Source organism: Ranitomeya variabilis, chromosome 1, assembly GCF_051348905.1.
Source record: "Ranitomeya variabilis isolate aRanVar5 chromosome 1, aRanVar5.hap1, whole genome shotgun sequence".
NCBI lineage: Eukaryota > Metazoa > Chordata > Amphibia > Anura > Dendrobatidae > Ranitomeya > Ranitomeya variabilis.
The window spans coordinates 38,554,079-38,580,738 of record NC_135232.1 but is presented as its reverse complement, the minus strand read 5'-3'; the positions used below and the strand labels follow the sequence as shown (position 1 = coordinate 38,580,738).

Genomic DNA, 26,660 nt, shown 5'->3' with positions numbered 1-26,660 from the left:
ATGTACAGACAGCACTGGGGTCAGAAAGGAAGAGTGGGAAGCTCCTGCCTCTGCAGCTCATTACCAGTTTGCCCTTTCCTGTCCTGCTGTGCCGGCCTCAGCTGCTGTGATCTCAGAAGGACCACCATCTATATAAACAACGCTGACCAATGCCCTCCATTCCGGACGAGTAACCAACGATCAGGTTTTGATTGTGAATGTAAGAAAACAAAATGTATAGCAAAAAGATCCCCTTCTTGTAGAATAGAAATGTGAAAACCTCTTCTTAATATCTTCTTCCTACGCTGAGATCTAATGGGTTGAAGTCACAGGCCCGGAGCCTGAGGCTGCACTACTGAGAGGCAATGTCTTCCAGTTCTGATATCCATATTGCCTCCATGTTTGATAACTGCTACGTGAAGCAATGACACAAGTGTATCTGGGACTGGATGACGCTAAGTCTCCCTGACAACAGCTCCTGAAAGAAGACGTAGTGTCAGAGCGTCTCAGTGGTGCAGCCTCAGGCCTTGGGCCTGTAACTTCAAGTCGTCATATCTCAAGCTGGGAATAAGATATTAAGAAACCAATTTCACATCATTAATGCACAGGAAAGGGGCTTTTTATTGGAAAGTTGTCTTTAATTACAAAATATTTGTAGGTTCAGGGTTAGGTTTGATGAGGCGAGTTGCATAAGCCAAATTACTGGGTATTTTCCATCCTATAATAACACTGACGTTATTGTAAAAGGGTCTTCAGGCCTTCCCGAACATCGGTGATGAGGCTGACAACATTGTTGGGTATGGCCGACTCCACCAAAGATCGCGGCAGTAGACCACCCAACTCCGGCTGAATGTACACCCCCAGCGTGCAATGTGCAGGGTTCCTAAAGGAGAGAAATGAGTCATAAAACTCCTTAAACATTAGAGAAAGAAATGTTAAAGAGTTATAACATTCTTTATAGGGATTATAAAGCTGTTCTGACACAAAGCTCCAAATCTCCTGCTCCCGTAATCCAGTTACACTGATACATGAAAGTATTCTGTGCACAGCCACCACTAGGGGGAGCTCACTGCACAGGAGCGCATTCAGCCCTCATAGAACTTTATAATCAACCATGTGCAGTGAGCTCCCCCTAGTGGCAGCAGAAAGAAGTTTATCCAGCTTTCACATGAGTGACCTAAATAGGGGTTTCGGGGTATTTAGAGACTTCCTGATAAACGAGCCACCCCCCTATGGTCCTAAATAGTAATTGCCAACAGATTGTTCACTAGTGGTGTTAAAAGGAAGATGAGACTACAAGGATTTCCTTCATTCAGTCTGCCCTAACCCTGAATGTATGCTACAGGTATAGCAAAGGAGTTTCAAGTTACCCTTCTGAATTGACCTTAAAGGGAACCTGTCACCTGAATTTGGCGGGACCAGTTTTGGGTCATATGGGCGGGGTTTTCGGGTGTTTGATTCACCCTTTCCTTACCCGCTGGCTGCATGCTGGCCGCAATATTGGATTGAAGTTCATTCTCTGTCCTCCGTAGTACATGCCTGCGCAAGGCAAGATTGCCCATATAACCCAAAACTGGTCCCGCCAAATTCATGTGACAGGTTCCCTTTAAGGAAGAGCTTAACTTAAAGGCTGTGGACACCGTTGATATGGAAAATTGCTTTTCACATACTGTATGTGTAGTAATACAACAGGCTGGATGTGAGGTCTGTGTGTCTCTCCCAGTAATATAGGCTGGATGTGAGCTCTGTGTGTCTCTCCCAGTAATATAGGCTGGATGTGAGGTCTGTGTGTCTCTCCAAGTAATATAGGCTGGATGTGAGGTCTGTTTGTCTCCCAGTAATATAGATTGGATGTGAGCCCTGTGTGTTCCTCCCAGTAATATAGGCTGGATGTGAGGCCTGTGTGTCTCTCCCAGTAATATAGGCTGGAGGTGAGCTCTGTGTGTCTCTCCTAGTAATACAGGCTGGATGTGAGGTCCGTGTGTCTCTCCTAGTAATATAGGCTGGATGTGAGGACTGTGTGTCTCTCCCAGTAATATAGGCTGGATGTGAGGTCTGTGTGTCTCTCCCAGTAATATAGGCTGGATGTGAGGACCGTGTGTCTCTCCCAGTAATATAGGCTGGATGTGAGGTCTGTGTGTCTCTCCCAGTAATAGAGGCTGGATGTGAGCTCTGGGTGTCTCTCCCAGTAATATAGGCTGGATGTGAGCTCTGTGTGTCTCTCCCAGTAAAAGAGGCTGGATGTGAGGTCTGTGTGTCTCTCCCAGTAATAGAGGCTGGATGTGAGCTCTGGGTGTCTCTCCCAGTAATATAGGCTGGATGTGAGCTCTCTGTGTCTCTCCCAGTAATAGAGGCTGGATGTGAGGTCTGTGTGTCTCTCCCAGTAATAGAGGCTGGATGTGATGTATGTGTGTCTCTCCCAGTAATATAGGCTGGATGTGAGGTCTGGGTGTCTCTCCCAGTAATAGAGGCTGGATGTGAGCTCTGTGTGTCTCTCCCAGTAATATAGGCTGGATGTGAGGTCTGTGTCTCTCCCAGTAATATAGGCTGGATGTGAGGTCTGTGTGTCTCTCCTAGTAATATAGGCTGGATGTGAGGTCTGTGTCTCTCCCAGTAATAGAGGCTGGATCTGAGGTCTGTGTGTCTCTCCCAGTAATAGAGGCTGGATGTGAGCTCTGGGTGTCTCTCCCAGTAATATAGGCTGGATGTGAGCTCTGTGTGTCTCTCCCAGTAAAAGAGGCTGGATGTGAGCTCTGAGTGTCTCTCCCAGTAATATAGGCTGGATGTGAGCTCTGTGTGTCTCTCCCAGTAAAAGAGGCTGGATGTGAGCTCTGAGTGTGTCTCCCAGTAATATAGGCTGGATGTGAGCTCTGTGTGTCTCTCCCAGTAATAGAGGCTGGATGTGAGGTCTGTGTGTCTCTCCCAGTAATAGAGGCTGGATGTGATGTCTGTGTGTCTCTCCCAGTAATAGAGGCTGGATGTGATGTCTGTGTGTCTCTCCCAGTAATATAGGCTGGATGTGAGCTCTGTGTTTCTCTCCCAGTAATATAGGCTGGATGTGAGGTCTGTGTGTCTCTCCCAGTAATATAGGCTGGATGTGAGGTCTGTGTGTCTCTCCCAGTAATATAGGCTGGATGTGAGCTCTGTGTGTGTCTCCCAGTAATATAGGCTGGATGTGAGCTCTGTGTCTCTCCCAGTAATATAGGCTGGATGTGAGCTCTGGGTGTCTCTCCCAGTAATATAGGCTGGATGTGAGGTCTGTGTGTCTCTCCCAGTAATATAGGCTGGATGTGAGGTCTGTGTGTCTCTCCCAGTAATATAGGCAGGATGTGAGGTCTGTGTGTCTCTCCCAGTAATATAGGCTGGTGTTGTGAACTATACTTCTTGGCTCCCTCTTGTGGTCACTAGCGGTATGGCACTTGGATTGTCTTTCCCCAGGTTGGTACTCACCTGGTTCGTTAGGCCTTGGGTGTTCCTATTTAGACTTCCTGGAAACTCAGTCTAGGGCCTGGAATCGATGTAATCAGTCTATGTCTGTTTTCTCCTGTTTCCTGGTCTCCTGATTTTTGCAAGATAAGCTAAGTTCTGCTTTCTTATTTTTGTTTATTTGCATTGCTCTCATTTTTTGTCCAGCTTGTTCAAAATGTGATTCCTGAATTTGCTGGAAGCTCAAGGGGGCTGATATTCTCCCCCCACACCGTTAGTCGGTGCGGGGGTTCTTGGATATTCAGCGTGGATATTTTTGTAGGGTTTTTGCTGACCGCATAAGTCCGCTTCCTATTTTCTGCTATTAATTAGTGGGCCTCTCTTTGCTGAATCTAGTTCATTCTTACGTTTGTCTTTTCTTCTTACCTCACCGTTATTATTTGTTGGGGGCTTGTATTATAACTTTGGGGTACTTTTCTCTTGAGGCAAGTAAGGTCTTATTTTCTCTGAAAGGGTTAGTTAGTTCTCCGGCTGGTGCGAGACGTCTAGAATCAACGTAGGTACGTTCCCTGGCTTCTTCTAGTTGTTGTGCTAGGATCAGGTATGCGGTCAGCCAAGTTACCACCTCCCTATGAGCTGGTTTTTGTGTTTGCGGACTTAGCTGTAACTCCTGAGATCCTCTACCACTAGGATCATAACAGTATTCCAGGCCAAGGTGAATATTTAATGCATTGCAGAAGCGGGATTAAAAGAAAAGAAGTTCTGAGTTTTTTTTTTTTCTTCTTCTTCCCCTTTTTCTCTGAGTGGCTTGAAGCTCTGCTGCAGACATGAATGTTCAGACTCTGATTACTAGTGTGGATCAGCTTGCTGCACGAGTGCAGGGCATTCAGGATTTTGTTACTAGTAGTCCTATGTCAGAGCCTAAGATACCTATTCCTGAGCTGTTCTCTGGAGATCGATTTTAAATTTAGGAATTTTAGGAATAATTGTAAATTGTTTCTATCTTTGAGACCTCGTTCGTCTGGAGACTCAGCTCAGCAAGTTAAAATTGTTATCTCCTTCTTGCGTGGCGACCCTCAGGATTGGGCTTTCTCATTGGCGCCAGGAGATCCGGCATTGGCAAATATTGATGCGTTTTTTCTGGCGCTCGGATTGCTTTATGAGGAGCCAAATCTTGAAATTCAGGCAGAAAAAGCGTTGCTGGCTATCTCTCAGGGCCAGGATGAAGCTGAAGTGTATTGCCAAAAATTTCGGAAATGGTCCGTGCTTACTCTATGGAATGAGTGTGCTCTGGCCGCAAATTTCAGAAATGGCCTTTCTGAAGCCATTAAGAATGTGATGGTGGGTTTTCCCATTCCTACTAGTCTGAATGATTCTATGGCTCTGGCCATTCAGATTGATCGGCGTTTGCGGGAGCGCAAATCCGCTAATCCTCTGGCGGTGTTGTCTGAACAGACACCTGACTCAATGCAATGTGATAGAATTCAGACTAGAGCCGAACGGCGTAATCATAGACGTCAGAATGGGTTGTGTTTTTACTGTGGTGATTCTACACATGTTATCTCAGCATGCTCTAAACGCCTAACAAAGGTTGTTAGTCCTGTCGCCATTGGTAATTTGCAGCCTAAGTTTATTTTGTCTGTGACTTTAATTTGCTCATTGTCTTCCTACCCTGTTATGGCATTTGTGGATTCAGGTGCTGCCCTGAGTCTTATGGACTTGTCGTTTGCCAAGCGCTGTGGTTTTGTCCTGGAGCCTTTAGAAAATCCTATTCCTCTTAGAGGAATTGATGCTACGCCATTGGCGGAGAATAAACCGCAGTATTGGACACAAGTGACCATGTGCATGACTCCTGAACATCGGGAGGTGATTCGTTTTCTTGTTCTGCATAAAATGCATGATTTGGTCGTTTTAGGTCTGCCATGGTTACAGACCCATAATCCAGTTTTGGATTGGAAGGCTATGTCTGTGTCAAGTTGGGGTTGTCAGGGAATTCATTGCGATTCCCCGTCGGTGTCTATTGCTTCCTCCACTCCTTCAGAAGTTCCTGAGTATTTGCTTGACTATCAGGATGTGTTCAGTGAGTCCAGATCCAGTGCTCTTCCTCCTCATAGGGACTGTGATTGTGCTATAGATTTGATTCCTGGTAGTAAATTTCCTAAGGGACGATTATTTAATCTATCTGTACCTGAGCATGCCGCGATGCGTTCTTATATAAAGGAGTCTTTGGAGAAGGGACATATTCGTCCATCCTCTTCCCCTCTTGGTGCGGGATTCTTTTTTGTGGCCAAGAAAGACGGGTCTTTGAGACCTTGTATAGACTATCGGCTTCTGAATAAAATCACGGTTAAATTTCAGTATCCTTTGCCACTATTGTCGGACTTGTTTGCTCGGATTAAGGGTGCCAGTTGGTTCACCAAGATAGATCTTCGTGGTGCGTACAACCTTGTGCACATTAAGCAGGGAGATGAATGGAAAACTGCGTTTAATACGCCCGAAGGTCATTTTGAGTACTTGGTGATGCCTTTTGGGCTCTCTAATGCTCCTTCAGTGTTTCAGTCCTTTATGCATGACATCTTCCGGAAGTATCTAGATAAATTTATGATTGTTTATCTGGATGATATTCTGTTTTTTTCTGATGATTGGGATTCTCATGTAAAGCAGGTCAGGATGGTGTTTCAGGTTTTGCGTGATAATGCTTTGTTTGTGAAGGGCTCAAAGTGTCTCTTTGGAGTGCAGAAGGTTTCCTTTTTGGGTTTTATTTTCTCCCCTTCTACTGTGGAGATGGACCCAGTCAAGGTCCGAGCTATTCATGATTGGACTCCACCCACGTCTGTTAAGAGTCTTCAGAAGTTCTTGGGTTTTGCTAATTTCTACCGTCGTTTTATTGCTAACTTTTCTAGCGTTGTTAAACCTTTGACGGATATGACCAAGAAAGGTTCTGATGTTGCTAATTGGGCTCCTGCGGCCGTGGAGGCTTTCCGGGAGCTGAAGCGCCGGTTTACTTCGGCGCCTGTTTTGTGCCAGCCTGATGTCTCACTTCCCTTTCAGGTTGAAGTGGATGCTTCTGAGATCGGTGCAGGGGCTGTTTTGACGCAGAAAGGCTCTGGTTGCTCTGTGATGAGACCATGTGCTTTTTTTTCTAGGAAATTTTCGCCTGCTGAGCGGAACTATGATGTTGGTAATTGGGAGTTGTTGGCTATGAAGTGGGCATTTGAGGAGTGGCGTCATTGGCTCGAGGGAGCTAAGCATCGTGTGGTGGTCTTGACTGATCACAAAAATCTGATGTATCTCGAGTCTGCTAAGCGCCTGAATCCTAGACAGGCTCGTTGGTCATTGTTTTTCTCCCGTTTTGACTTTGTGGTCTCGTACCTGCCTGGTTCGAAGAATGTGAAGGCTGATGCTCTTTCTAGGAGCTTTGTGCCTGACTCTCCTGGAGTCTCAGAGCCAGCTGGTATTCTTGAAGAGGGAGTAATCTTGTCGGCCATTTCTCCTGATTTGCGACGTGTGTTGCAGAGATTTCAGGCTGGTAGACCTGATCCTTGCCCACCTGATAGACTGTTTGTTCCTGATAAATGGACCAGCAGAGTTATTTCCGAGGTTCATTCCTCGGTGTTGGCAGGGCATCCTGGGATTTTTGGTACCAGAGATTTGGTGGCTAGGTCCTTTTGGTGGCCTTCCTTGTCGCGGGATGTGCGTTCTTTTGTGCAGTCCTGTGGGATTTGTGCTCGGGCTAAGCCTTGCTGTTCTCGTGCCAGCGGGTTGCTTTTGCCCTTGCCCGTCCCGAAGAGGCCTTGGACACACATTTCCATGAATTTCATTTCAGATCTTCCGGTGTCTCAAGGAATGTCTGTCATCTGGGTGGTGTGTGATCGTTTTTCCAAGATGGTCCATTTAGTGCCCTTGCCTAAGTTGCCTTTCTCTTCCGATCTGGTTCCTTTGTTCTTTCAGAATGTGGTTCGTTTGCATGGCATTCCTGAGAATATCGTGTCTGACAGAGGATCCCAGTTTGTGTCCAGATTCTGGCGATCTTTTTGTGCTAAGATGGGCATTGATTTGTCGTTTTCATCTGCCTTTCATCCTCAGACTAATGGCCAAACGGAGCGAACTAATCAGAGGCTGGAGGCTTATTTGAGATGTTTTGTTTCTGCGGATCAGGATGATTGGGTGACCTTCTTGCCATTGGCTGAGTTTGCCCTCAATAATCGGGCTAGTTCCGCTACTTTGGTTTCGCCATTTTTCTGCAACTCTAGTTTTCATCCTCGTTTTTCCTCGGGTCATGTTGAGCCTTCTGACTGTCCTGGGGTGGATTGCGTGGTGGATAGGTTGCAGCGGATTTGGAATCATGTGGTGGACAACTTAAAGTTGTCACAGGAGAAGGCTCAGCGTTTTGCCAACCGCCGCCGCGGTGTGGGTCCCCGACTTCGTGTTGGGGATTTGGTTTGGTTGTCTTCTCGGTATGTCCCTCTGAAGGTTTCCTCTCCTAAGTTTAAGCCTCTCTTTATTGGTCCTTATAAAATTTTGGAAGTCCTTAACCCGGTGTCTTTTCGTTTGGATCTTCCGGTGTCGTTTGCCATTCACAATGTGTTCCATAGGTCTTTGTTACGGCGGTACGTTGTGCCTGTGGTTCCTGCTGTTGAGCCTCCTGCTCCGGTGTTGGTTGAGGGCGAGTTGGAGTATGTGGTGGAGAAGATCTTGGATTCTCGTCTCTCTAGATGGAGGCTTCAGTATCTGGTCAAATGGAAGGGCTATGGTCAGGAGGATAATTCCTGGGTGGTCGCCTCTGATGTTCATGCGGCCGATTTGGTTCGTGCCTTTCACGCTGCTCATCCTGATCGCCCTGGTGGTCTTGGTGAGGGTTCGGTGACCCCTCCTTAAAGGGGAGGTACTGTTGTGAACTATACTTCTTGGCTCCCTCTTGTGGTCACTAGCGGTATGGCACTTGGATTGTCTTTCCCCAGGTTGGTACTCACCTGGTTCGTTAGGCCTTGGGTGTTCCTATTTAGACTTCCTGGAAACTCAGTCTAGGGCCTGGAATCGATGTAATCAGTCTATGTCTGTTTTCTCCTGTTTCCTGGTCTCCTGATTTTTGCAAGATAAGCTAAGTTCTGCTTTCTTATTTTTGTTTATTTGCATTGCTCTCATTTTTTGTCCAGCTTGTTCAAAATGTGATTCCTGAATTTGCTGGAAGCTCAAGGGGGCTGATATTCTCCCCCCACACCGTTAGTCGGTGCGGGGGTTCTTGGATATTCAGCGTGGATATTTTTGTAGGGTTTTTGCTGACCGCATAAGTCCGCTTCCTATTTTCTGCTATTAATTAGTGGGCCTCTCTTTGCTGAATCTAGTTCATTCTTACGTTTGTCTTTTCTTCTTACCTCACCGTTATTATTTGTTGGGGGCTTGTATTATAACTTTGGGGTACTTTTCTCTTGAGGCAAGTGAGGTCTTATTTTCTCTGAAAGGGTTAGTTAGTTCTCCGGCTGGTGCGAGACGTCTAGAATCAACGTAGGTACGTTCCCCGGCTTCTTCTAGTTGTTCTGCTAGGATCAGGTATGCGGTCAGCCAAGTTACCACCTCCCTATGAGCTTGTTTTTGTGTTTGCGGACTTAGCTGTAACTCCTGAGATCCTCTACCACTAGGATCATAACAGGCTGGATGTGAGGTCTGTGTGACTCTCCCAGTAATATAGGCTGGATGTGAGGTCTGTGTGTCTCTCCCAGTAATATAGGCAGGATGTGAGGTCTGTGTGTCTCTCCCAGTAATATAGGCTGGTGTTGTGAACTATACTTCTTGGCTCCCTCTTGTGGTCACTAGCGGTATGGCACTTGGATTGTCTTTCCCCAGGTTGGTACTCACCTGGTTCGTTAGGCCTTGGGTGTTCCTATTTAGACTTCCTGGAAACTCAGTCTAGGGCCTGGAATCGATGTAATCAGTCTATGTCTGTTTTCTCCTGTTTCCTGGTCTCCTGATTTTTGCAAGATAAGCTAAGTTCTGCTTTCTTATTTTTGTTTATTTGCATTGCTCTCATTTTTTGTCCAGCTTGTTCAAAATGTGATTCCTGAATTTGCTGGAAGCTCAAGGGGGCTGATATTCTCCCCCCACACCGTTAGTCGGTGCGGGGGTTCTTGGATATTCAGCGTGGATATTTTTGTAGGGTTTTTGCTGACCGCATAAGTCCGCTTCCTATTTTCTGCTATTAATTAGTGGGCCTCTCTTTGCTGAATCTAGTTCATTCTTACGTTTGTCTTTTCTTCTTACCTCACCGTTATTATTTGTTGGGGGCTTGTATTATAACTTTGGGGTACTTTTCTCTTGAGGCAAGTAAGGTCTTATTTTCTCTGAAAGGGTTAGTTAGTTCTCCGGCTGGTGCGAGACGTCTAGAATCAACGTAGGTACGTTCCCTGGCTTCTTCTAGTTGTTGTGCTAGGATCAGGTATGCGGTCAGCCAAGTTACCACCTCCCTATGAGCTGGTTTTTGTGTTTGCGGACTTAGCTGTAACTCCTGAGATCCTCTACCACTAGGATCATAACAGTATTCCAGGCCAAGGTGAATATTTAATGCATTGCAGAAGCGGGATTAAAAGAAAAGAAGTTCTGAGTTTTTTTTTTTTCTTCTTCTTCCCCTTTTTCTCTGAGTGGCTTGAAGCTCTGCTGCAGACATGAATGTTCAGACTCTGATTACTAGTGTGGATCAGCTTGCTGCACGAGTGCAGGGCATTCAGGATTTTGTTACTAGTAGTCCTATGTCAGAGCCTAAGATACCTATTCCTGAGCTGTTCTCTGGAGATCGATTTTAAATTTAGGAATTTTAGGAATAATTGTAAATTGTTTCTATCTTTGAGACCTCGTTCGTCTGGAGACTCAGCTCAGCAAGTTAAAATTGTTATCTCCTTCTTGCGTGGCGACCCTCAGGATTGGGCTTTCTCATTGGCGCCAGGAGATCCGGCATTGGCAAATATTGATGCGTTTTTTCTGGCGCTCGGATTGCTTTATGAGGAGCCAAATCTTGAAATTCAGGCAGAAAAAGCGTTGCTGGCTATCTCTCAGGGCCAGGATGAAGCTGAAGTGTATTGCCAAAAATTTCGGAAATGGTCCGTGCTTACTCTATGGAATGAGTGTGCTCTGGCCGCAAATTTCAGAAATGGCCTTTCTGAAGCCATTAAGAATGTGATGGTGGGTTTTCCCATTCCTACTAGTCTGAATGATTCTATGGCTCTGGCCATTCAGATTGATCGGCGTTTGCGGGAGCGCAAATCCGCTAATCCTCTGGCGGTGTTGTCTGAACAGACACCTGACTCAATGCAATGTGATAGAATTCAGACTAGAGCCGAACGGCGTAATCATAGACGTCAGAATGGGTTGTGTTTTTACTGTGGTGATTCTACACATGTTATCTCAGCATGCTCTAAACGCCTAACAAAGGTTGTTAGTCCTGTCGCCATTGGTAATTTGCAGCCTAAGTTTATTTTGTCTGTGACTTTAATTTGCTCATTGTCTTCCTACCCTGTTATGGCATTTGTGGATTCAGGTGCTGCCCTGAGTCTTATGGACTTGTCGTTTGCCAAGCGCTGTGGTTTTGTCCTGGAGCCTTTAGAAAATCCTATTCCTCTTAGAGGAATTGATGCTACGCCATTGGCGGAGAATAAACCGCAGTATTGGACACAAGTGACCATGTGCATGACTCCTGAACATCGGGAGGTGATTCGTTTTCTTGTTCTGCATAAAATGCATGATTTGGTCGTTTTAGGTCTGCCATGGTTACAGACCCATAATCCAGTTTTGGATTGGAAGGCTATGTCTGTGTCAAGTTGGGGTTGTCAGGGAATTCATTGCGATTCCCCGTCGGTGTCTATTGCTTCCTCCACTCCTTCAGAAGTTCCTGAGTATTTGCTTGACTATCAGGATGTGTTCAGTGAGTCCAGATCCAGTGCTCTTCCTCCTCATAGGGACTGTGATTGTGCTATAGATTTGATTCCTGGTAGTAAATTTCCTAAGGGACGATTATTTAATCTATCTGTACCTGAGCATGCCGCGATGCGTTCTTATATAAAGGAGTCTTTGGAGAAGGGACATATTCGTCCATCCTCTTCCCCTCTTGGTGCGGGATTCTTTTTTGTGGCCAAGAAAGACGGGTCTTTGAGACCTTGTATAGACTATCGGCTTCTGAATAAAATCACGGTTAAATTTCAGTATCCTTTGCCACTATTGTCGGACTTGTTTGCTCGGATTAAGGGTGCCAGTTGGTTCACCAAGATAGATCTTCGTGGTGCGTACAACCTTGTGCACATTAAGCAGGGAGATGAATGGAAAACTGCGTTTAATACGCCCGAAGGTCATTTTGAGTACTTGGTGATGCCTTTTGGGCTCTCTAATGCTCCTTCAGTGTTTCAGTCCTTTATGCATGACATCTTCCGGAAGTATCTAGATAAATTTATGATTGTTTATCTGGATGATATTCTGTTTTTTTCTGATGATTGGGATTCTCATGTAAAGCAGGTCAGGATGGTGTTTCAGGTTTTGCGTGATAATGCTTTGTTTGTGAAGGGCTCAAAGTGTCTCTTTGGAGTGCAGAAGGTTTCCTTTTTGGGTTTTATTTTCTCCCCTTCTACTGTGGAGATGGACCCAGTCAAGGTCCGAGCTATTCATGATTGGACTCAACCCACGTCTGTTAAGAGTCTTCAGAAGTTCTTGGGTTTTGCTAATTTCTACCGTCGTTTTATTGCTAACTTTTCTAGCGTTGTTAAACCTTTGACGGATATGACCAAGAAAGGTTCTGATGTTGCTAATTGGGCTCCTGCGGCCGTGGAGGCTTTCCGGGAGCTGAAGCGCCGGTTTACTTCGGCGCCTGTTTTGTGCCAGCCTGATGTCTCACTTCCCTTTCAGGTTGAAGTGGATGCTTCTGAGATCGGTGCAGGGGCTGTTTTGACGCAGAAAGGCTCTGGTTGCTCTGTGATGAGACCATGTGCTTTTTTTTCTAGGAAATTTTCGCCTGCTGAGCGGAACTATGATGTTGGTAATCGGGAGTTGTTGGCTATGAAGTGGGCATTTGAGGAGTGGCGTCATTGGCTCGAGGGAGCTAAGCATCGTGTGGTGGTCTTGACTGATCACAAAAATCTGATGTATCTCGAGTCTGCTAAGCGCCTGAATCCTAGACAGGCTCGTTGGTCATTGTTTTTCTCCCGTTTTGACTTTGTGGTCTCGTACCTGCCTGGTTCGAAGAATGTGAAGGCTGATGCTCTTTCTAGGAGCTTTGTGCCTGACTCTCCTGGAGTCTCAGAGCCAGCTGGTATTCTTGAAGAGGGAGTAATCTTGTCGGCCATTTCTCCTGATTTGCGACGTGTGTTGCAGAGATTTCAGGCTGGTAGACCTGATCCTTGCCCACCTGATAGACTGTTTGTTCCTGATAAATGGACCAGCAGAGTTATTTCCGAGGTTCATTCCTCGGTGTTGGCAGGGCATCCTGGGATTTTTGGTACCAGAGATTTGGTGGCTAGGTCCTTTTGGTGGCCTTCCTTGTCGCGGGATGTGCGTTCTTTTGTGCAGTCCTGTGGGATTTGTGCTCGGGCTAAGCCTTGCTGTTCTCGTGCCAGCGGGTTGCTTTTGCCCTTGCCCGTCCCGAAGAGGCCTTGGACACACATTTCCATGAATTTCATTTCAGATCTTCCGGTGTCTCAAGGAATGTCTGTCATCTGGGTGGTGTGTGATCGTTTTTCCAAGATGGTCCATTTGGTGCCCTTGCCTAAGTTGCCTTTCTCTTCCGATCTGGTTCCTTTGTTCTTTCAGAATGTGGTTCGTTTGCATGGCATTCCTGAGAATATCGTGTCTGACAGAGGATCCCAGTTTGTGTCCAGATTCTGGCGATCTTTTTGTGCTAAGATGGGCATTGATTTGTCGTTTTCATCTGCCTTTCATCCTCAGACTAATGGCCAAACGGAGCGAACTAATCAGAGGCTGGAGGCTTATTTGAGATGTTTTGTTTCTGCGGATCAGGATGATTGGGTGACCTTCTTGCCATTGGCTGAGTTTGCCCTCAATAATCGGGCTAGTTCCGCTACTTTGGTTTCGCCATTTTTCTGCAACTCTAGTTTTCATCCTCGTTTTTCCTCGGGTCATGTTGAGCCTTCTGACTGTCCTGGGGTGGATTGCGTGGTGGATAGGTTGCAGCGGATTTGGAATGATGTGGTGGACAACTTAAAGTTGTCACAGGAGAAGGCTCAGCGTTTTGCCAACCGCCGCCGCGGTGTGGGTCCCCGACTTCGTGTTGGGGATTTGGTTTGGTTGTCTTCTCGGTATGTCCCTCTGAAGGTTTCCTCTCCTAAGTTTAAGCCTCTCTTTATTGGTCCTTATAAAATTTTGGAAGTCCTTAACCCGGTGTCTTTTCGTTTGGATCTTCCGGTGTCGTTTGCCATTCACAATGTGTTCCATAGGTCTTTGTTACGGCGGTACGTTGTGCCTGTGGTTCCTGCTGTTGAGCCTCCTGCTCCGGTGTTGGTTGAGGGCGAGTTGGAGTATGTGGTGGAGAAGATCTTGGATTCTCGTCTCTCTAGATGGAGGCTTCAGTATCTGGTCAAATGGAAGGGCTATGGTCAGGAGGATAATTCCTGGGTGGTCGCCTCTGATGTTCATGCGGCCGATTTGGTTCGTGCCTTTCACGCTGCTCATCCTGATCGCCCTGGTGGTCTTGGTGAGGGTTCGGTGACCCCTCCTTAAAGGGGAGGTACTGTTGTGAACTATACTTCTTGGCTCCCTCTTGTGGTCACTAGCGGTATGGCACTTGGATTGTCTTTCCCCAGGTTGGTACTCACCTGGTTCGTTAGGCCTTGGGTGTTCCTATTTAGACTTCCTGGAAACTCAGTCTAGGGCCTGGAATCGATGTAATCAGTCTATGTCTGTTTTCTCCTGTTTCCTGGTCTCCTGATTTTTGCAAGATAAGCTAAGTTCTGCTTTCTTATTTTTGTTTATTTGCATTGCTCTCATTTTTTGTCCAGCTTGTTCAAAATGTGATTCCTGAATTTGCTGGAAGCTCAAGGGGGCTGATATTCTCCCCCCACACCGTTAGTCGGTGCGGGGGTTCTTGGATATTCAGCGTGGATATTTTTGTAGGGTTTTTGCTGACCGCATAAGTCCGCTTCCTATTTTCTGCTATTAATTAGTGGGCCTCTCTTTGCTGAATCTAGTTCATTCTTACGTTTGTCTTTTCTTCTTACCTCACCGTTATTATTTGTTGGGGGCTTGTATTATAACTTTGGGGTACTTTTCTCTTGAGGCAAGTGAGGTCTTATTTTCTCTGAAAGGGTTAGTTAGTTCTCCGGCTGGTGCGAGACGTCTAGAATCAACGTAGGTACGTTCCCCGGCTTCTTCTAGTTGTTCTGCTAGGATCAGGTATGCGGTCAGCCAAGTTACCACCTCCCTATGAGCTTGTTTTTGTGTTTGCGGACTTAGCTGTAACTCCTGAGATCCTCTACCACTAGGATCATAACAGGCTGGATGTGAGGTCTGTGTGACTCTCCCAGTAATATAGGCTGGATGTGAGGTCTGTATGTCTCTCCCAGTAATATACGCTGGATGTGAGATCTGTGTGTCTCTCCCAGTAATATAGGCCGGATGTGAGGTCTGTGTGTCTCTCCCAGTAATATAGGCTGGATGTGAGGTCTGTGTGTCTCTCCCAGTAATATAGGCTGCATGTGAGCTCTGGGTGTCTCTCCCAGTAATATAGGCTGGATGTGAGGTCTCTGTGTCTCTCCCAGTAATATAGGCCGGATGTGAGGTCTGTGTGTCTCTCCCAGTAATATAGGCTGGATGTGAGCTCTGTGTGTCTCTCCCAGTAATATAGGCTGGATGTGAGCTCTGTGTGTCTCTCCCAGTAATAGAGGCTGGATGTGAGGTCTGTGTGTCTCTCCCAGTAATAGAGGCTGGATGTGAGGTCTGTGTCTCTCCCAGTAATATAGGCTGGATGTGAGGTCTGTGTGTCTCTCCCAGTAATAGAGGCTGGATGTGAGGTCTGTGTGTCTCTCCCAGTAATATAGGCCGGATGTGAGGTCTGTGTGTCTCTCCCAGTAATATAGGATGGATGTGAGGTCGGTTTGCAGTCGCACACAGTAAGTGTAGACTTTTTAGGCCCTTTGAAGCCCTATGAATCTCTAAGGGCTGGTAATGGACAGGTAAGGCTGATACAGGTGCCAACAATAACCAGTATAATCTATGAGTATTGATATTACTCATGTACTTACTCAGGTAATGGTGTACAAACATATCCACATGGATTATTGAAGCCACGGACATGGGAGCTAGTCACAGGGCATTTGTCATACTCCAAGCTGATAGCTACAAACAGTAAAATTATACATATGTATAAGTGATAAGACACTGCGCACAACACTCACTAGCTTTTTTTCTGTCTGTGACTGTTCCCAATGTCAAGTTACTGCTGTAAAGACTCCTTTACTGAAGGAAACTGCAGCTGCATCTCCCTCCCCTCTTTGTTTACTGGATGTTCAGGTCCTACAGGTTCGGCCAAACAGTTAAAGTTCGGTTCAGGTACCAGAACAGCATTAAAACCCAGACCCCATTCAGATGAATGGGGGGCCCGAACATCCATGGTTTGCCACGCTGTTCTCTGCATGACCGCATGGCAAACGTTGGCTCTGATCGGTGGTAAGATTATTACTGCTAGTCAGAGAGCTGCGGTTCCCAAGCTGTCAGATGACAACACGAGCCAGCAGCTGTGACTGGTGGTAAAAAGTTTACCTCTGGTCACAGGCATCAGCTGATGGGACTACTACTCCCATCAGCCTACGCCTGTTGTCGTTAGCGCAGCATCAGTGACTACAAGTGACATAGTCAAGGATACCGCAGGTCACTGAAGCTGCATTTCCAGCTCACTTTGCTGTGAGCGGGGCTGATGAACTACAGTGACCTCAGTGAGATCACCGCTAGCACAGTCAGAAAAATTCTCACGGTGCAGGGCTTAGGTCAGTGAATTCACCGTAAGAAATTTCTCACTGCTGCACTACGAGACTTTTTCTGACTGTGATAGCGGGGATCTCACTGAGGTCACCGCAGTTCAGGGACCCGGTTGGGAACGCAGCCTCAGTGACAGAGTAACCTTGATGACATCACCGCTGGTCACTGATGCTGCGCTCACAGCAGCTCATTCCCCAGTGGTCGCACCATCCAGAATGAAAACGGTTTATCCCCCAGACATAGATTTCGGCGTGGGACAGAATGTCGGGATAGGTGAGGGTATGTTTTTTGGTTTTTTTACAGGAGGCGATGGCTTGAATGCAATATGCATTAGGTAAGTATAACTGTGTTTGTCATTTTTAAACAAAAATGTAAAACCTTGTGTATTTTTATTCTAAATAAAAGACACTATTCTGGCTGTGTCTTTATTTACCATATGACTATAGGAATAGTAATGGTTATGCGTCTTATAGACAGTAGTGATGAGCGAGTGTACTTGCTGCTCGGGGGGGTCTCCGAGTATTTGTGACTGCTAGGAGATTTTAGTTTTTGTTGACTCGGTTGACTGATTTACAGCTGCTAGCCAGCCTGAGTACATGTGGGGGTTGCCTGGTTGCAAGGGAATCCCAACGTGTACTCAAGCTGTCTATCAGCTGTAAATCATCCAGCCGAGTCAACAAAAACTAATTCTCCGAGCAGTCACAAATACTCGGAGACCACCCGAGCGTGCTTGGGAAAACCCGAGCAAAGAGTATACTCACTCATTTCTAAGAGACACCTCTCCATTACTAAGCCGTGGGCTTGATGTCATCGGACAATACACAAAGGTATTAGTAAGCCGTGGGGTGACATCAACCCCACTTGCCTCAGGCAAGTGGAAAGAACTGGGCAAAGAGCCAGAATTGGCGCATCTAAGAGATGTGCCTTTTCCGGAGCAGATGCGGGCTATTTTGAGGCTGGGGCAATATCCATGACCCCTTACCAGCCTGAGGGGGAATACCAGCCCCCAAGCTATCTGCTTTAGTTTGGATGGTTGTCAAAAACTGGAGGACCATACTGATTTTTTTTGTTTGTTTTTTTTTAATTATTCATTTAAAAAAACAGTACAGGGACCCCTCTATTCTTGATAACCAGCCATGATAAAGCTGACAGCTGAGGGTTTGCAGCCTGCAGCTGTCAGTTTTGCCTGGCTGGTTATAAAAAACAGAAGAGATCCCACGTCATTTTTAAAATGTATTTATAGCGCAGGTGCACGAATACTCCCATCAGCGGCGCCATATTAGCAGCAGCAGGCATAGGTTGATGGGAGTAGTACTCTATCAGCAGACGCCTGTGACTTGCACTAAACTTTTACTGCTGGTCACTGCTCTGACTGATAATATTATTACTATCGCCAATCATAGCCGCCGGTGTTTCTCGTGCTGTCATGCAGCGTAGGCAGCACCTGATGTTTGGGGTGCCGAATCCAAACAGTAGGTGTTCGGTACGGACCCCAAACTTTACTGTTCGGATTTGCCCATACCTACTAGGTTACCGTTGATAAATATTTAGGCAAGAAAGGAGTTTTTTTTCTTTTTTTTTTCTTTCTTTTAACATTCACAGAGATCATTCAGACAGGAGATTAAAGACTACTTGATCTTGGTGGTCACTGATCTCGTGATGATTGGGGTCCCGATCCACAGCCGCTAGCCTTGACAATGGTCACTGAAACAGGCCTGATTTCCCCTACAGCTCAAGCTGGGATACCAGATCTCAGAAGATAAATTGTAAAGTAGTAAACCCCTCTTTTCTCCCTCTCCCTAGTCACATAGTAAGTATATAATAGACTCAGTGATACTTACAATTCGTGGTGATCACTCCGGCATCGTACCGCCTGACATGAATTAAATCCACAAATTCTCTTGGTGAGATGATCCCTTTCCCAAAACTGTGTGTGATGCAGTGACAGATGACGGTGTCCTTCGGAAAAAGAAAGAATGAAGTTGATAAAGATTCCACTTCTACCACCACTAGGGGGAGCTCAGGGACATTCCACATAGTGAGACCCTATTGAGTTCAATGTACACAGTGAGCTCCCTCTAGTGGTGGTCGCAGGCAGATGGAAGATAGATTTATTGATAACATTTTATGTCTGCATTTGATTTGGGCCCATGCAACAGAAAAATGGAGCAGCGGCTGCTTTAATAATATATCTATCAGTTCAGAATGTTGGACCGAAGATCGTCACAATGTTAGGTAGTGCAATAATTTTCAGAGAACTTACTGATGGATGTGACTAAGCTGGATAGATGCAGGGAGTGTCTTTACTTATGTAGCTTCGTATTCTGTTATTAGCTATCAATAAATGTATGTACGGCATGTCTATATTCATGAAGGGTATAAATAAACGTACACTTTAGATTTTCTTTGGAGTATTTTGGAGATCACACTCCTGTGTAATTATTGATCTTCTCTGCTCGTAAACTGAATCTCAGATATTTTTAAATTGGAGTTAGAACTCTTCCAACAAAGTGAATATAAAACTAATTATTCACTCAGGAAAAAACGCAAAAATACGATATTCAGAGGGCAGACAAACTATCGGCTCACTGAGTGATTCGATTACAGCTGCCTATAGAAGTCTATGGTGATGGGAAGTAGAGTGAGAGACAGACAAGGGCAGTGTTGCTGCTTTTCAGTAAGTGTTAATCACAAAACGGTGCCAAGTTAACAGCTACACTGCTCAGTATTGCTGCATAATGTCCTTCATGCTGCTGCTTTATAGTGCTTATCTCACCACACAGATATATTCACAGCTACACTGCTCAGTACTACTGTATAATGACCTCCATGCTGCTGCTTTCTAATGCTTATCTTATCACAGAGCTAGATTCATATCTACACTGCTGTTGTGTATTGTCCTCCATGCTACTTTTTTCTAGAGCTTATCTTATCACACAGCTAGATTCATGGCTACACTGCTCAGTACTGCTGTATAATGTCCTTTAGGCCGGCGTCACACTCGGCGTAAGACAATACGGTCCATTTTTTACGGCCGTAATACGGAGAAATGTTCCCAAAATAGTGATCCGTAGTCAGGGTGTCAGATACAGAAATTGTACACGGCACTCGAGGCTCCTGGTTGGTGCTCAAGTAAGGTTTCCAACCCGTCAATGAAATGAATAATAAACTTGGCACTCAAGAGTCCTTTTTGCAAGATGAAAAGATAACTGTTCGTTTATTGGTGCAACCAGTTCAATAATTGATGATTTATAAACGTTTTCGGTCACAAGACCTTCATCAGAAACATCATATATGAAACTGGAAGCAGGGCAGCAACAAATTATAGGCACAAGAGGCCTGCGCACAAATATTACCGGGCAGAGTGACCTGGAGGCTCCTGGGGAGACTGTAGGGAAGGGGCGCACTGGGGAAGCGAGGGTCCCGCTGTGATGAACTAGCGCTTGTACATCCAGGTCCAGGGACCTGGATGTACAAGCGCTAGTTCATCACAGCGGGACCCTCGCTTCCCCAGTGCGCCCCTTCCCTACAGTCTCCCCAGGAGCCTCCAGGTCACTCTGCCCGGTAATATTTGTGCGCAGGCCTCTTGTGCCTATAATTTGTTGCTGCCCTGCTTCCAGTTTCATATATGATGTTTCTGATGAAGGTCTTGTGACCGAAAACGTTTATAAATCATCAATTATTGAACTGGTTGCACCAATAAACGAACAGTTATCTTTTCATCTTGCAAAAAGGACTCTTGAGTGCCAAGTTTATTATTCATTCCGTAGTCAGGGTGTGTCAGCGTATTTTGCGCATGGCATCCTCCGTATGTAATCCGTATGGCATCCGTACTGCGATATTTTCTCGCAGGCTTGCAAAACCGACATCTAATGGATTTATGTGCTCAAATGTTCGGGAAAACATATATACAGTATATATATACAGTGTATATATATATATATATATATATATATATATATATATATATATATATATATATATATATATATATAATATATGTCATTGAGACACATATATATATATTCTGTATTTATATTTCATTCTGCGCGATATCTGTGAAAAGCCGGTAATTCAATTGCCGGCTTTTCATTTCTCCTGCACAAACCCGACAGGATATGAGACATGGTTTACATACAGTAAACCATCTCATATCTGTTATGATCCTAGTGGTAGAGGATCTCTGGCAAGTCTGCAAAGACATACGAACTGCTCTAGGGAGGTGGAAACTGGGCTAACCGCATACCTGATCCTAACACACAACTAGCAGTAGCCGGTGAACGTGCCTACGTTGATTCTAGATGTCTCGAGCCAGCCGGAGAACTGACTACCCCTAGAGGGAAAAACAAGACCTCACTTGCCTCCAGAGAAATTAAACCCCAAAGATATAGAAAGCCCCCAACAAATAATAACGGTGAGGCAAGAGGAAAACACAAAGGTAGAGATGAACTAGATTCAGCAAAGTGAGGCCCACTAATCTAGACAGGCAGAAAACAGAAAGTGAACCATGCGGTCAGCAGAAAACCCTGCAAAAACATCCACGCTGAATATTCAAGAACCCCCACACCGACTGACGATGTGAGGGGAGAATATCAGCACCCCAGAGCTTCCAGCGAGCTAGAAAATCACATATTGAGCAGGCTGGACAAAAAACACTGAAAATGCAAATGATCCAAAGAATGCAAACAGGACTTAGCTTTTCTTGAATGAGTCAGATGGCAAGGAATCAAAAGGAGACCAAATAGAACTGAATACATTGATTCCAGGCAAGAGACTGAGTCCAAAGGAGGACTAAATAGGGAACACCCACAGCTTAATGAAACAGCTGAAGCCCAGGCTAGCAGAAAGACATGACTCATACAATACCATTAGTGACCACAAGAGGGAGCCCAGAAACACAGTTCACAACAGTACCCCCCTCTTGAGGAGGGGTCACCGAACCCTCACCAAGACCCCCAGGGCGATCAGGATGAGCAGCGTGAAATGCATGAACCAAATCAGCCGCATGAACATCAGAGGCAACAACCCAGGAATTATCCTCCTGACCATAGCCCTTCCACTTAACCAAATACTGCAGTCTACGTCTAGAGACACGAGAATCCAAGATCTTCTCTACTACGTACTCCAACTCGCCCTCAACCAAAACTGGGGCAGGAGGCTCAACAGCAGGAACCACAGGCACCACGTACCCCCGCAACAAGGACCTATGGAACACATTATGAACAGCAAATGACGCTGGAAGGTCCAAACGAAAAGACACCGGGTTAAGGATTTCCAAAATCTTATAAGGACCGATAAAGCGAGGCTTGAACTTAGGAGAGAAGACCTTCAAAGGAACATGCCGAGAAGACAACCAAACCAAATCCCCAATACGAAGTCGGGGACCCACACAGCGGCGGCGGTTGGCAAAACGCTGAGCCTTCTCCTGTGACAATTTCAAATTGTCCACCACATGGTTCCAAATCCGCTGCAACCTATCCACCACAGAATCAACCCCAGGACAGTCAGAAGGTTCAACCTGGCCCGAGGAAAAACGAGGAGGAAAACCAGAATTGAAGAAAAAGGGCGAAACCAAAGTGGCAGAACTAGCCCTATTATTAAGGGCAAACTCGGCTAGTGGCAAAAAGGTCACCCAATCATCCTGATCCGCAGAAACAAAACATTTTAAATAAGTTTCCAACATCTGATTAGTTCGCTCGGTTTGGCCATTAGTCTGAGGATGAAAAGCCGATGAGAACGACAAGTCAATACCCATCTTAGCACAAAAGGATTGCCAGAATCTGGACACAAACTGGGATCCTCTGTCAGACACAATATTCTCAGGGATGCCGTGCAAACGAACCACATTCTGAAAGAACAAAGGAACCAAATCGGAGGAGGAAGGCAACTTAGGCAAGGGCACCAAATGGACCATTTTAGAAAAACGATCACACACCACCCAGATGACCGACATCCTCTGAGACACTGGAAGATCTGAAATTAAATCCATGGAAATGTGCGTCCAAGGCCTCTTCGGGATAGACAAGGGCAAAAGCAACCCGCTGGCCCGAGAACAGCAAGGCTTAGCCCGAGCACAAATCCCAGAGGAGTGCACAAAGGAACGCACATCCTGCGACAAGGAAGGCCACCAAAAGGACCTAGCCACCAAATCTCTGGTACCAAAAATCCCAGGATGCCCCGCCAACACCGAAGAATGAACCTCGGAAATAACTCTGCTGGTCCATCTATCAGGGACAAACAGTCTCTCTGATGGGCAACGATCAGGTCTATCAGCCTGAAATTTCTGCAGCACTTGTCGCAAATCTGGGGAAATGGCAGACAAAATCACTCCCTCTCTGAGAATACCAGCCGGTTCTGAGACTCCGGGAGAGTCAGGCACAAAACTCCTAGAAAGCGCATCAGCCTTCACGTTCTTCGAACCAGGCAGGTATGAGACCACAAAGTCAAAACGGGAGAAAAACAACGACCAACGAGCCTGTCTAGGATTCAGATGCTTGGCAGACTCGAGATAAATCAGATTTTTATGATCAGTCAAGACCACCACACGATGCTTAGCTCCCTCGAGCCAATGTCGCCACTCCTCAAATGCCCACTTCATAGCCAACAACTCCCGATTACCAACATCATAGTTCCGCTCAGCAGGCGAAAATTTTCTGGAAAAGAAAGCACATGGCTTCATCTCAGAGCCATCAGAGGTTCTCTGCGACAAAACGGCCCCCGCACCAATCTCGGAAGCATCAACTTCAACCTGGAAGGGAAGAGAGACATCAGGCTGGCGCAAGACTGGCGCTGAAGTAAACCGGTGCTTCAGCTCCCGAAAGGCCTCCACGGCCGCAGGAGACCAATTAGCAACATCGGAACCTTTCTTGGTCATATCCGTCAAAGGTTTAACAACGCTAGAAAAATTAGCGATAAAACGACGGTAAAAATTAGCAAGGCCCAAGAACTTCTGAAGGCTCTTAACAGACGTGGGCTGAGTCCAGTCATGAATGGCACGGACCTTGACTGGGTCCATCTCCACAATAGAAGGGGAAAAGATGAAACCCAAAAAAGAAACCTTCTGTACTCCAAAAAGACATTTTGAGCCCTTCACAAACAAAGCATTATCACGCAGAACCTGAAACACCATCCTGACCTGGTTCACATGGGACTCCCAATCATCAGAAAAAAACAAAATATCATCCAGATAAACAATCATAAATTTATCCAGATATTTTCGGAAGATATCATGCATGAAGGACTGAAACACAGAAGGAGCATTAGAGAGTCCAAAAGGCATCACCAAGTACTCAAAATGACCTTCGGGCGTATTAAATGCTGTTTTCCATTCATCTCCCTGCTTAATGCGCACAAGGGTATACGCACCACGAAGATCTATCTTGGTGAACCAACTGGCACCCTTAATCCGAGCAAACAAATCAGACAACAAAGGCAAAGGATACTGAAATTTGACCGTGATCTTATTCAGAAGACGATAATCTATACAAGGTCTCAAAGACCCATCCTTCTTGGCCACAAAAAAGAATCCTGCACCAAGAGGAGAAGAGGATGGGCGAATATGTCCCTTCTCCAAAGACTCCTTTATATAACTCCGCATCGCGGCATGCTCTGGTACAGATAAATTAAAGAGTCGCCCCTTAGGAAATTTACTACCAGGAATCAAATTTATAGCACAATCACAGTCCCTATGAGGAGGAAGGGCACTGGACCTGGGCTCACTAAATACATCCTGGTAATCCGACAAAAACTCAGGGGTCTCAGAAGGAGTGGAAGAAGCAATGGACACCAATGGAGTATCGCCATGAACCCCCCGACAACCCCAACTTGACACAGTCATAGCATTCCAATCCAAAACTGGATTATGGGACTGTAGCCATGGCAGACCCAAAACGACAACATCACGTACATTATGCAGAACAAGGAAGCGAATCACCTCCTGATGTACAGGAGACATGCACATGGTCACCTGCGTCCAATACTGAGGTTTATTCTCCGCCAATGGCGTAGCATCAATTCCTCTAAGAGGAATAGGATTTTCTAAAGGCTCTACGACAAAACCACAGCGCCTGGCAAACGACAAATCCATCAGACTCAAAGCAGCACCAGAATCCACAAAGGCCATAACTGAGTAAGAAGATAATGAACAAATTAAGGTCACAGACAAAATAAATTTAGGCTGTAAAGTACTAATGGCGACAGGATTAACAACTTTTTTTAAGCGTTTAGAGCATGCTGAGATAACATGCGTCGAATCACCACAGTAAAAACACAACCCATTTTGACGTCTATGATTTTGCCGTTCGGCTCTGGTCAGAATTCTGTCACATTGCATAGAGTCAGGTGTCCGTTCAGACAGCACCGCCAAAGGATTAGCAGATTTGCGCTCCCGCAAACGCCGATCAATTTGAATGGCCAGAGCCATTGAATCATTCAGACTTGTAGGGATAGGAAACCCCACCATCACATTCTTAATGGCTTCAGAAAGACCATTTCTGAAATTTGCGGCCAGGGCACACTCATTCCATTGAGTAAGCACGGACCATTTCCGAAATTTTTGACAAAACACCTCAGCATCGTCCTGACCTTGAGAGATAGCTAGCAACGCCTTTTCAGCCTGATTTTCAAGATTAGGCTCCTCATAAAGCAAACCAAGCGCCAGAAAAAATGCATCAACATTCACCAATGCAGGATCTCCTGGCGCCAGAGAGAAAGCCCAATCTTGAGGGTCGCCACGCAAGAAGGAGATGACAATTTTAACTTGCTGAGCGGAATCACCAGAGGAACGAGGTCTCAGAGACAGAAACAATTTACAATTATTCCTAAAATTCAGGAACTTAGATCTATCTCCAAAAAACAGCTCAGGAATAGGTATTTTTGGTTCAGACATAGGGCTATGGATAACAAAATCCTGAATGCTTTGCACCCTAGCAGCCAGCTGATCCACACTAGAAGTCAGAGTCTGAACATTCATGTCTGCAGCTGAGCTCCAAGCCACTCAGAGTATAAGGGGATGGAAGAAGCTAGACAAACTGCAGCAAGGAAAAACAACACACACAAAAAAAATACTCAGACTTCTTTTTAATCCCGCTTCTGCGATGCAATAAACATTTCCTTTTGGCCTGGAATACTGTTATGATCCTAGTGGTAGAGGATCTCTGGCAAGTCTGCAAAGACATAGGAACTGCTCTAGGGAGGTGGAAACTGGGCTAACCGCATACCTGATCCTAATACACAACTGACAGTAGCCGGTGAACGTGCCTACATTGATTCTAGACGTCTCGAGCCAGCCGGAGAACAGACTACCCCTAGAGGGAAAAACAAGACCTCACTTGCCTCCAGAGAAATTAAACCCCAAAGATATAGAAAGCCCCCAACAAATAATAACGGTGAGGCAAGAGGAAAACACAAACGTAGAGATGAACTAGATTCAGCAAAGTGAGGCCCACTAATCTAGACAGGCAGAAAACAGAAAGTGAACCATGTGGTCAGCAGAAAACCCTGCAAAAACATCCACACTGAATATTCAAGAACCCCCACACCGACTGACGATGTGAGGGGAGAATATCAGCACCCCAGAGCTTCCAGCGAGCTAGAAAATCACATATTGAGCAGGCTGGACAAAAAACACTGAAAATGCAAATGATCCAAAGAATGCAAACAGGACTTAGCTTTTCTTGAATGAGTCAGATGGCAAGGAATCAGGAGGAGACCAAATAGAACTGAATACATTGATGCCAGGCAAGAGACTGAGTCCAAAGGAGGACTAAATAGGGAACACCCACAGCTTAATGAAACAGCTGAAGCCCAGGCTAGCAGAAAGACATGACTCATACAATACCATTAGTGACCACAAGAGGGAGCCCAGAAACACAGTTCACAACACATATCCCCTTTTTTTTGCATATTCCACACTACTAATGTTAGTAGTATGTATGTGCAAAATTTCAGCTCTGTAGCTGCTGAAATAAAGGGTTAAATGGCGGAAAAAATTGGCGTGGGCTCCCGCGCAATTTTCTCCGCCAGAATGGTAAAGCCAGTGACTGACGGCAGATATTAATAGCCAGGAGAGGGTCCATGGTTATTGGCCCTCCCGTGGCTAAAAACATCTGCCCCCAGCCACCCCAGAAAAGGCACATCTGGAAGATGCGCCTATTCTGGCACTTGGCCACTCTCTTCCCACTCCCGTGTAGCGGTGGGATATGGGGTAATGAAGGGTTAATGCCACCTTGCTATTGTAAGGTGACATTAAGCCAGATTAATAATGGAGAGGCGTCAATTATGACACCTATCCA

At 45.8% G+C, this 26,660-nt stretch overlaps 1 protein-coding gene across 1 annotated transcript in view; it reads right to left on the bottom strand.

Moving 5' to 3' along the window:
• Nucleotides 1-217: 217 nt before the first annotated feature.
• The window catches only part of STARD6 (StAR related lipid transfer domain containing 6), a 41,048-nt gene continuing 14,605 nt past the window's right edge, over nucleotides 218-26,660 (bottom strand). The window contains exons 6-8 of the mRNA XM_077282337.1: nucleotides 18,210-18,327; nucleotides 15,636-15,729; nucleotides 218-862 (exon numbers count right to left, since the gene is read on the bottom strand). Coding sequence (XP_077138452.1) covers nucleotides 715-862; nucleotides 15,636-15,729; nucleotides 18,210-18,327 — 360 coding nt within the window. The 3' untranslated portion in view covers nucleotides 218-714. The remainder of the gene's footprint in view (nucleotides 863-15,635; nucleotides 15,730-18,209; nucleotides 18,328-26,660) is intronic.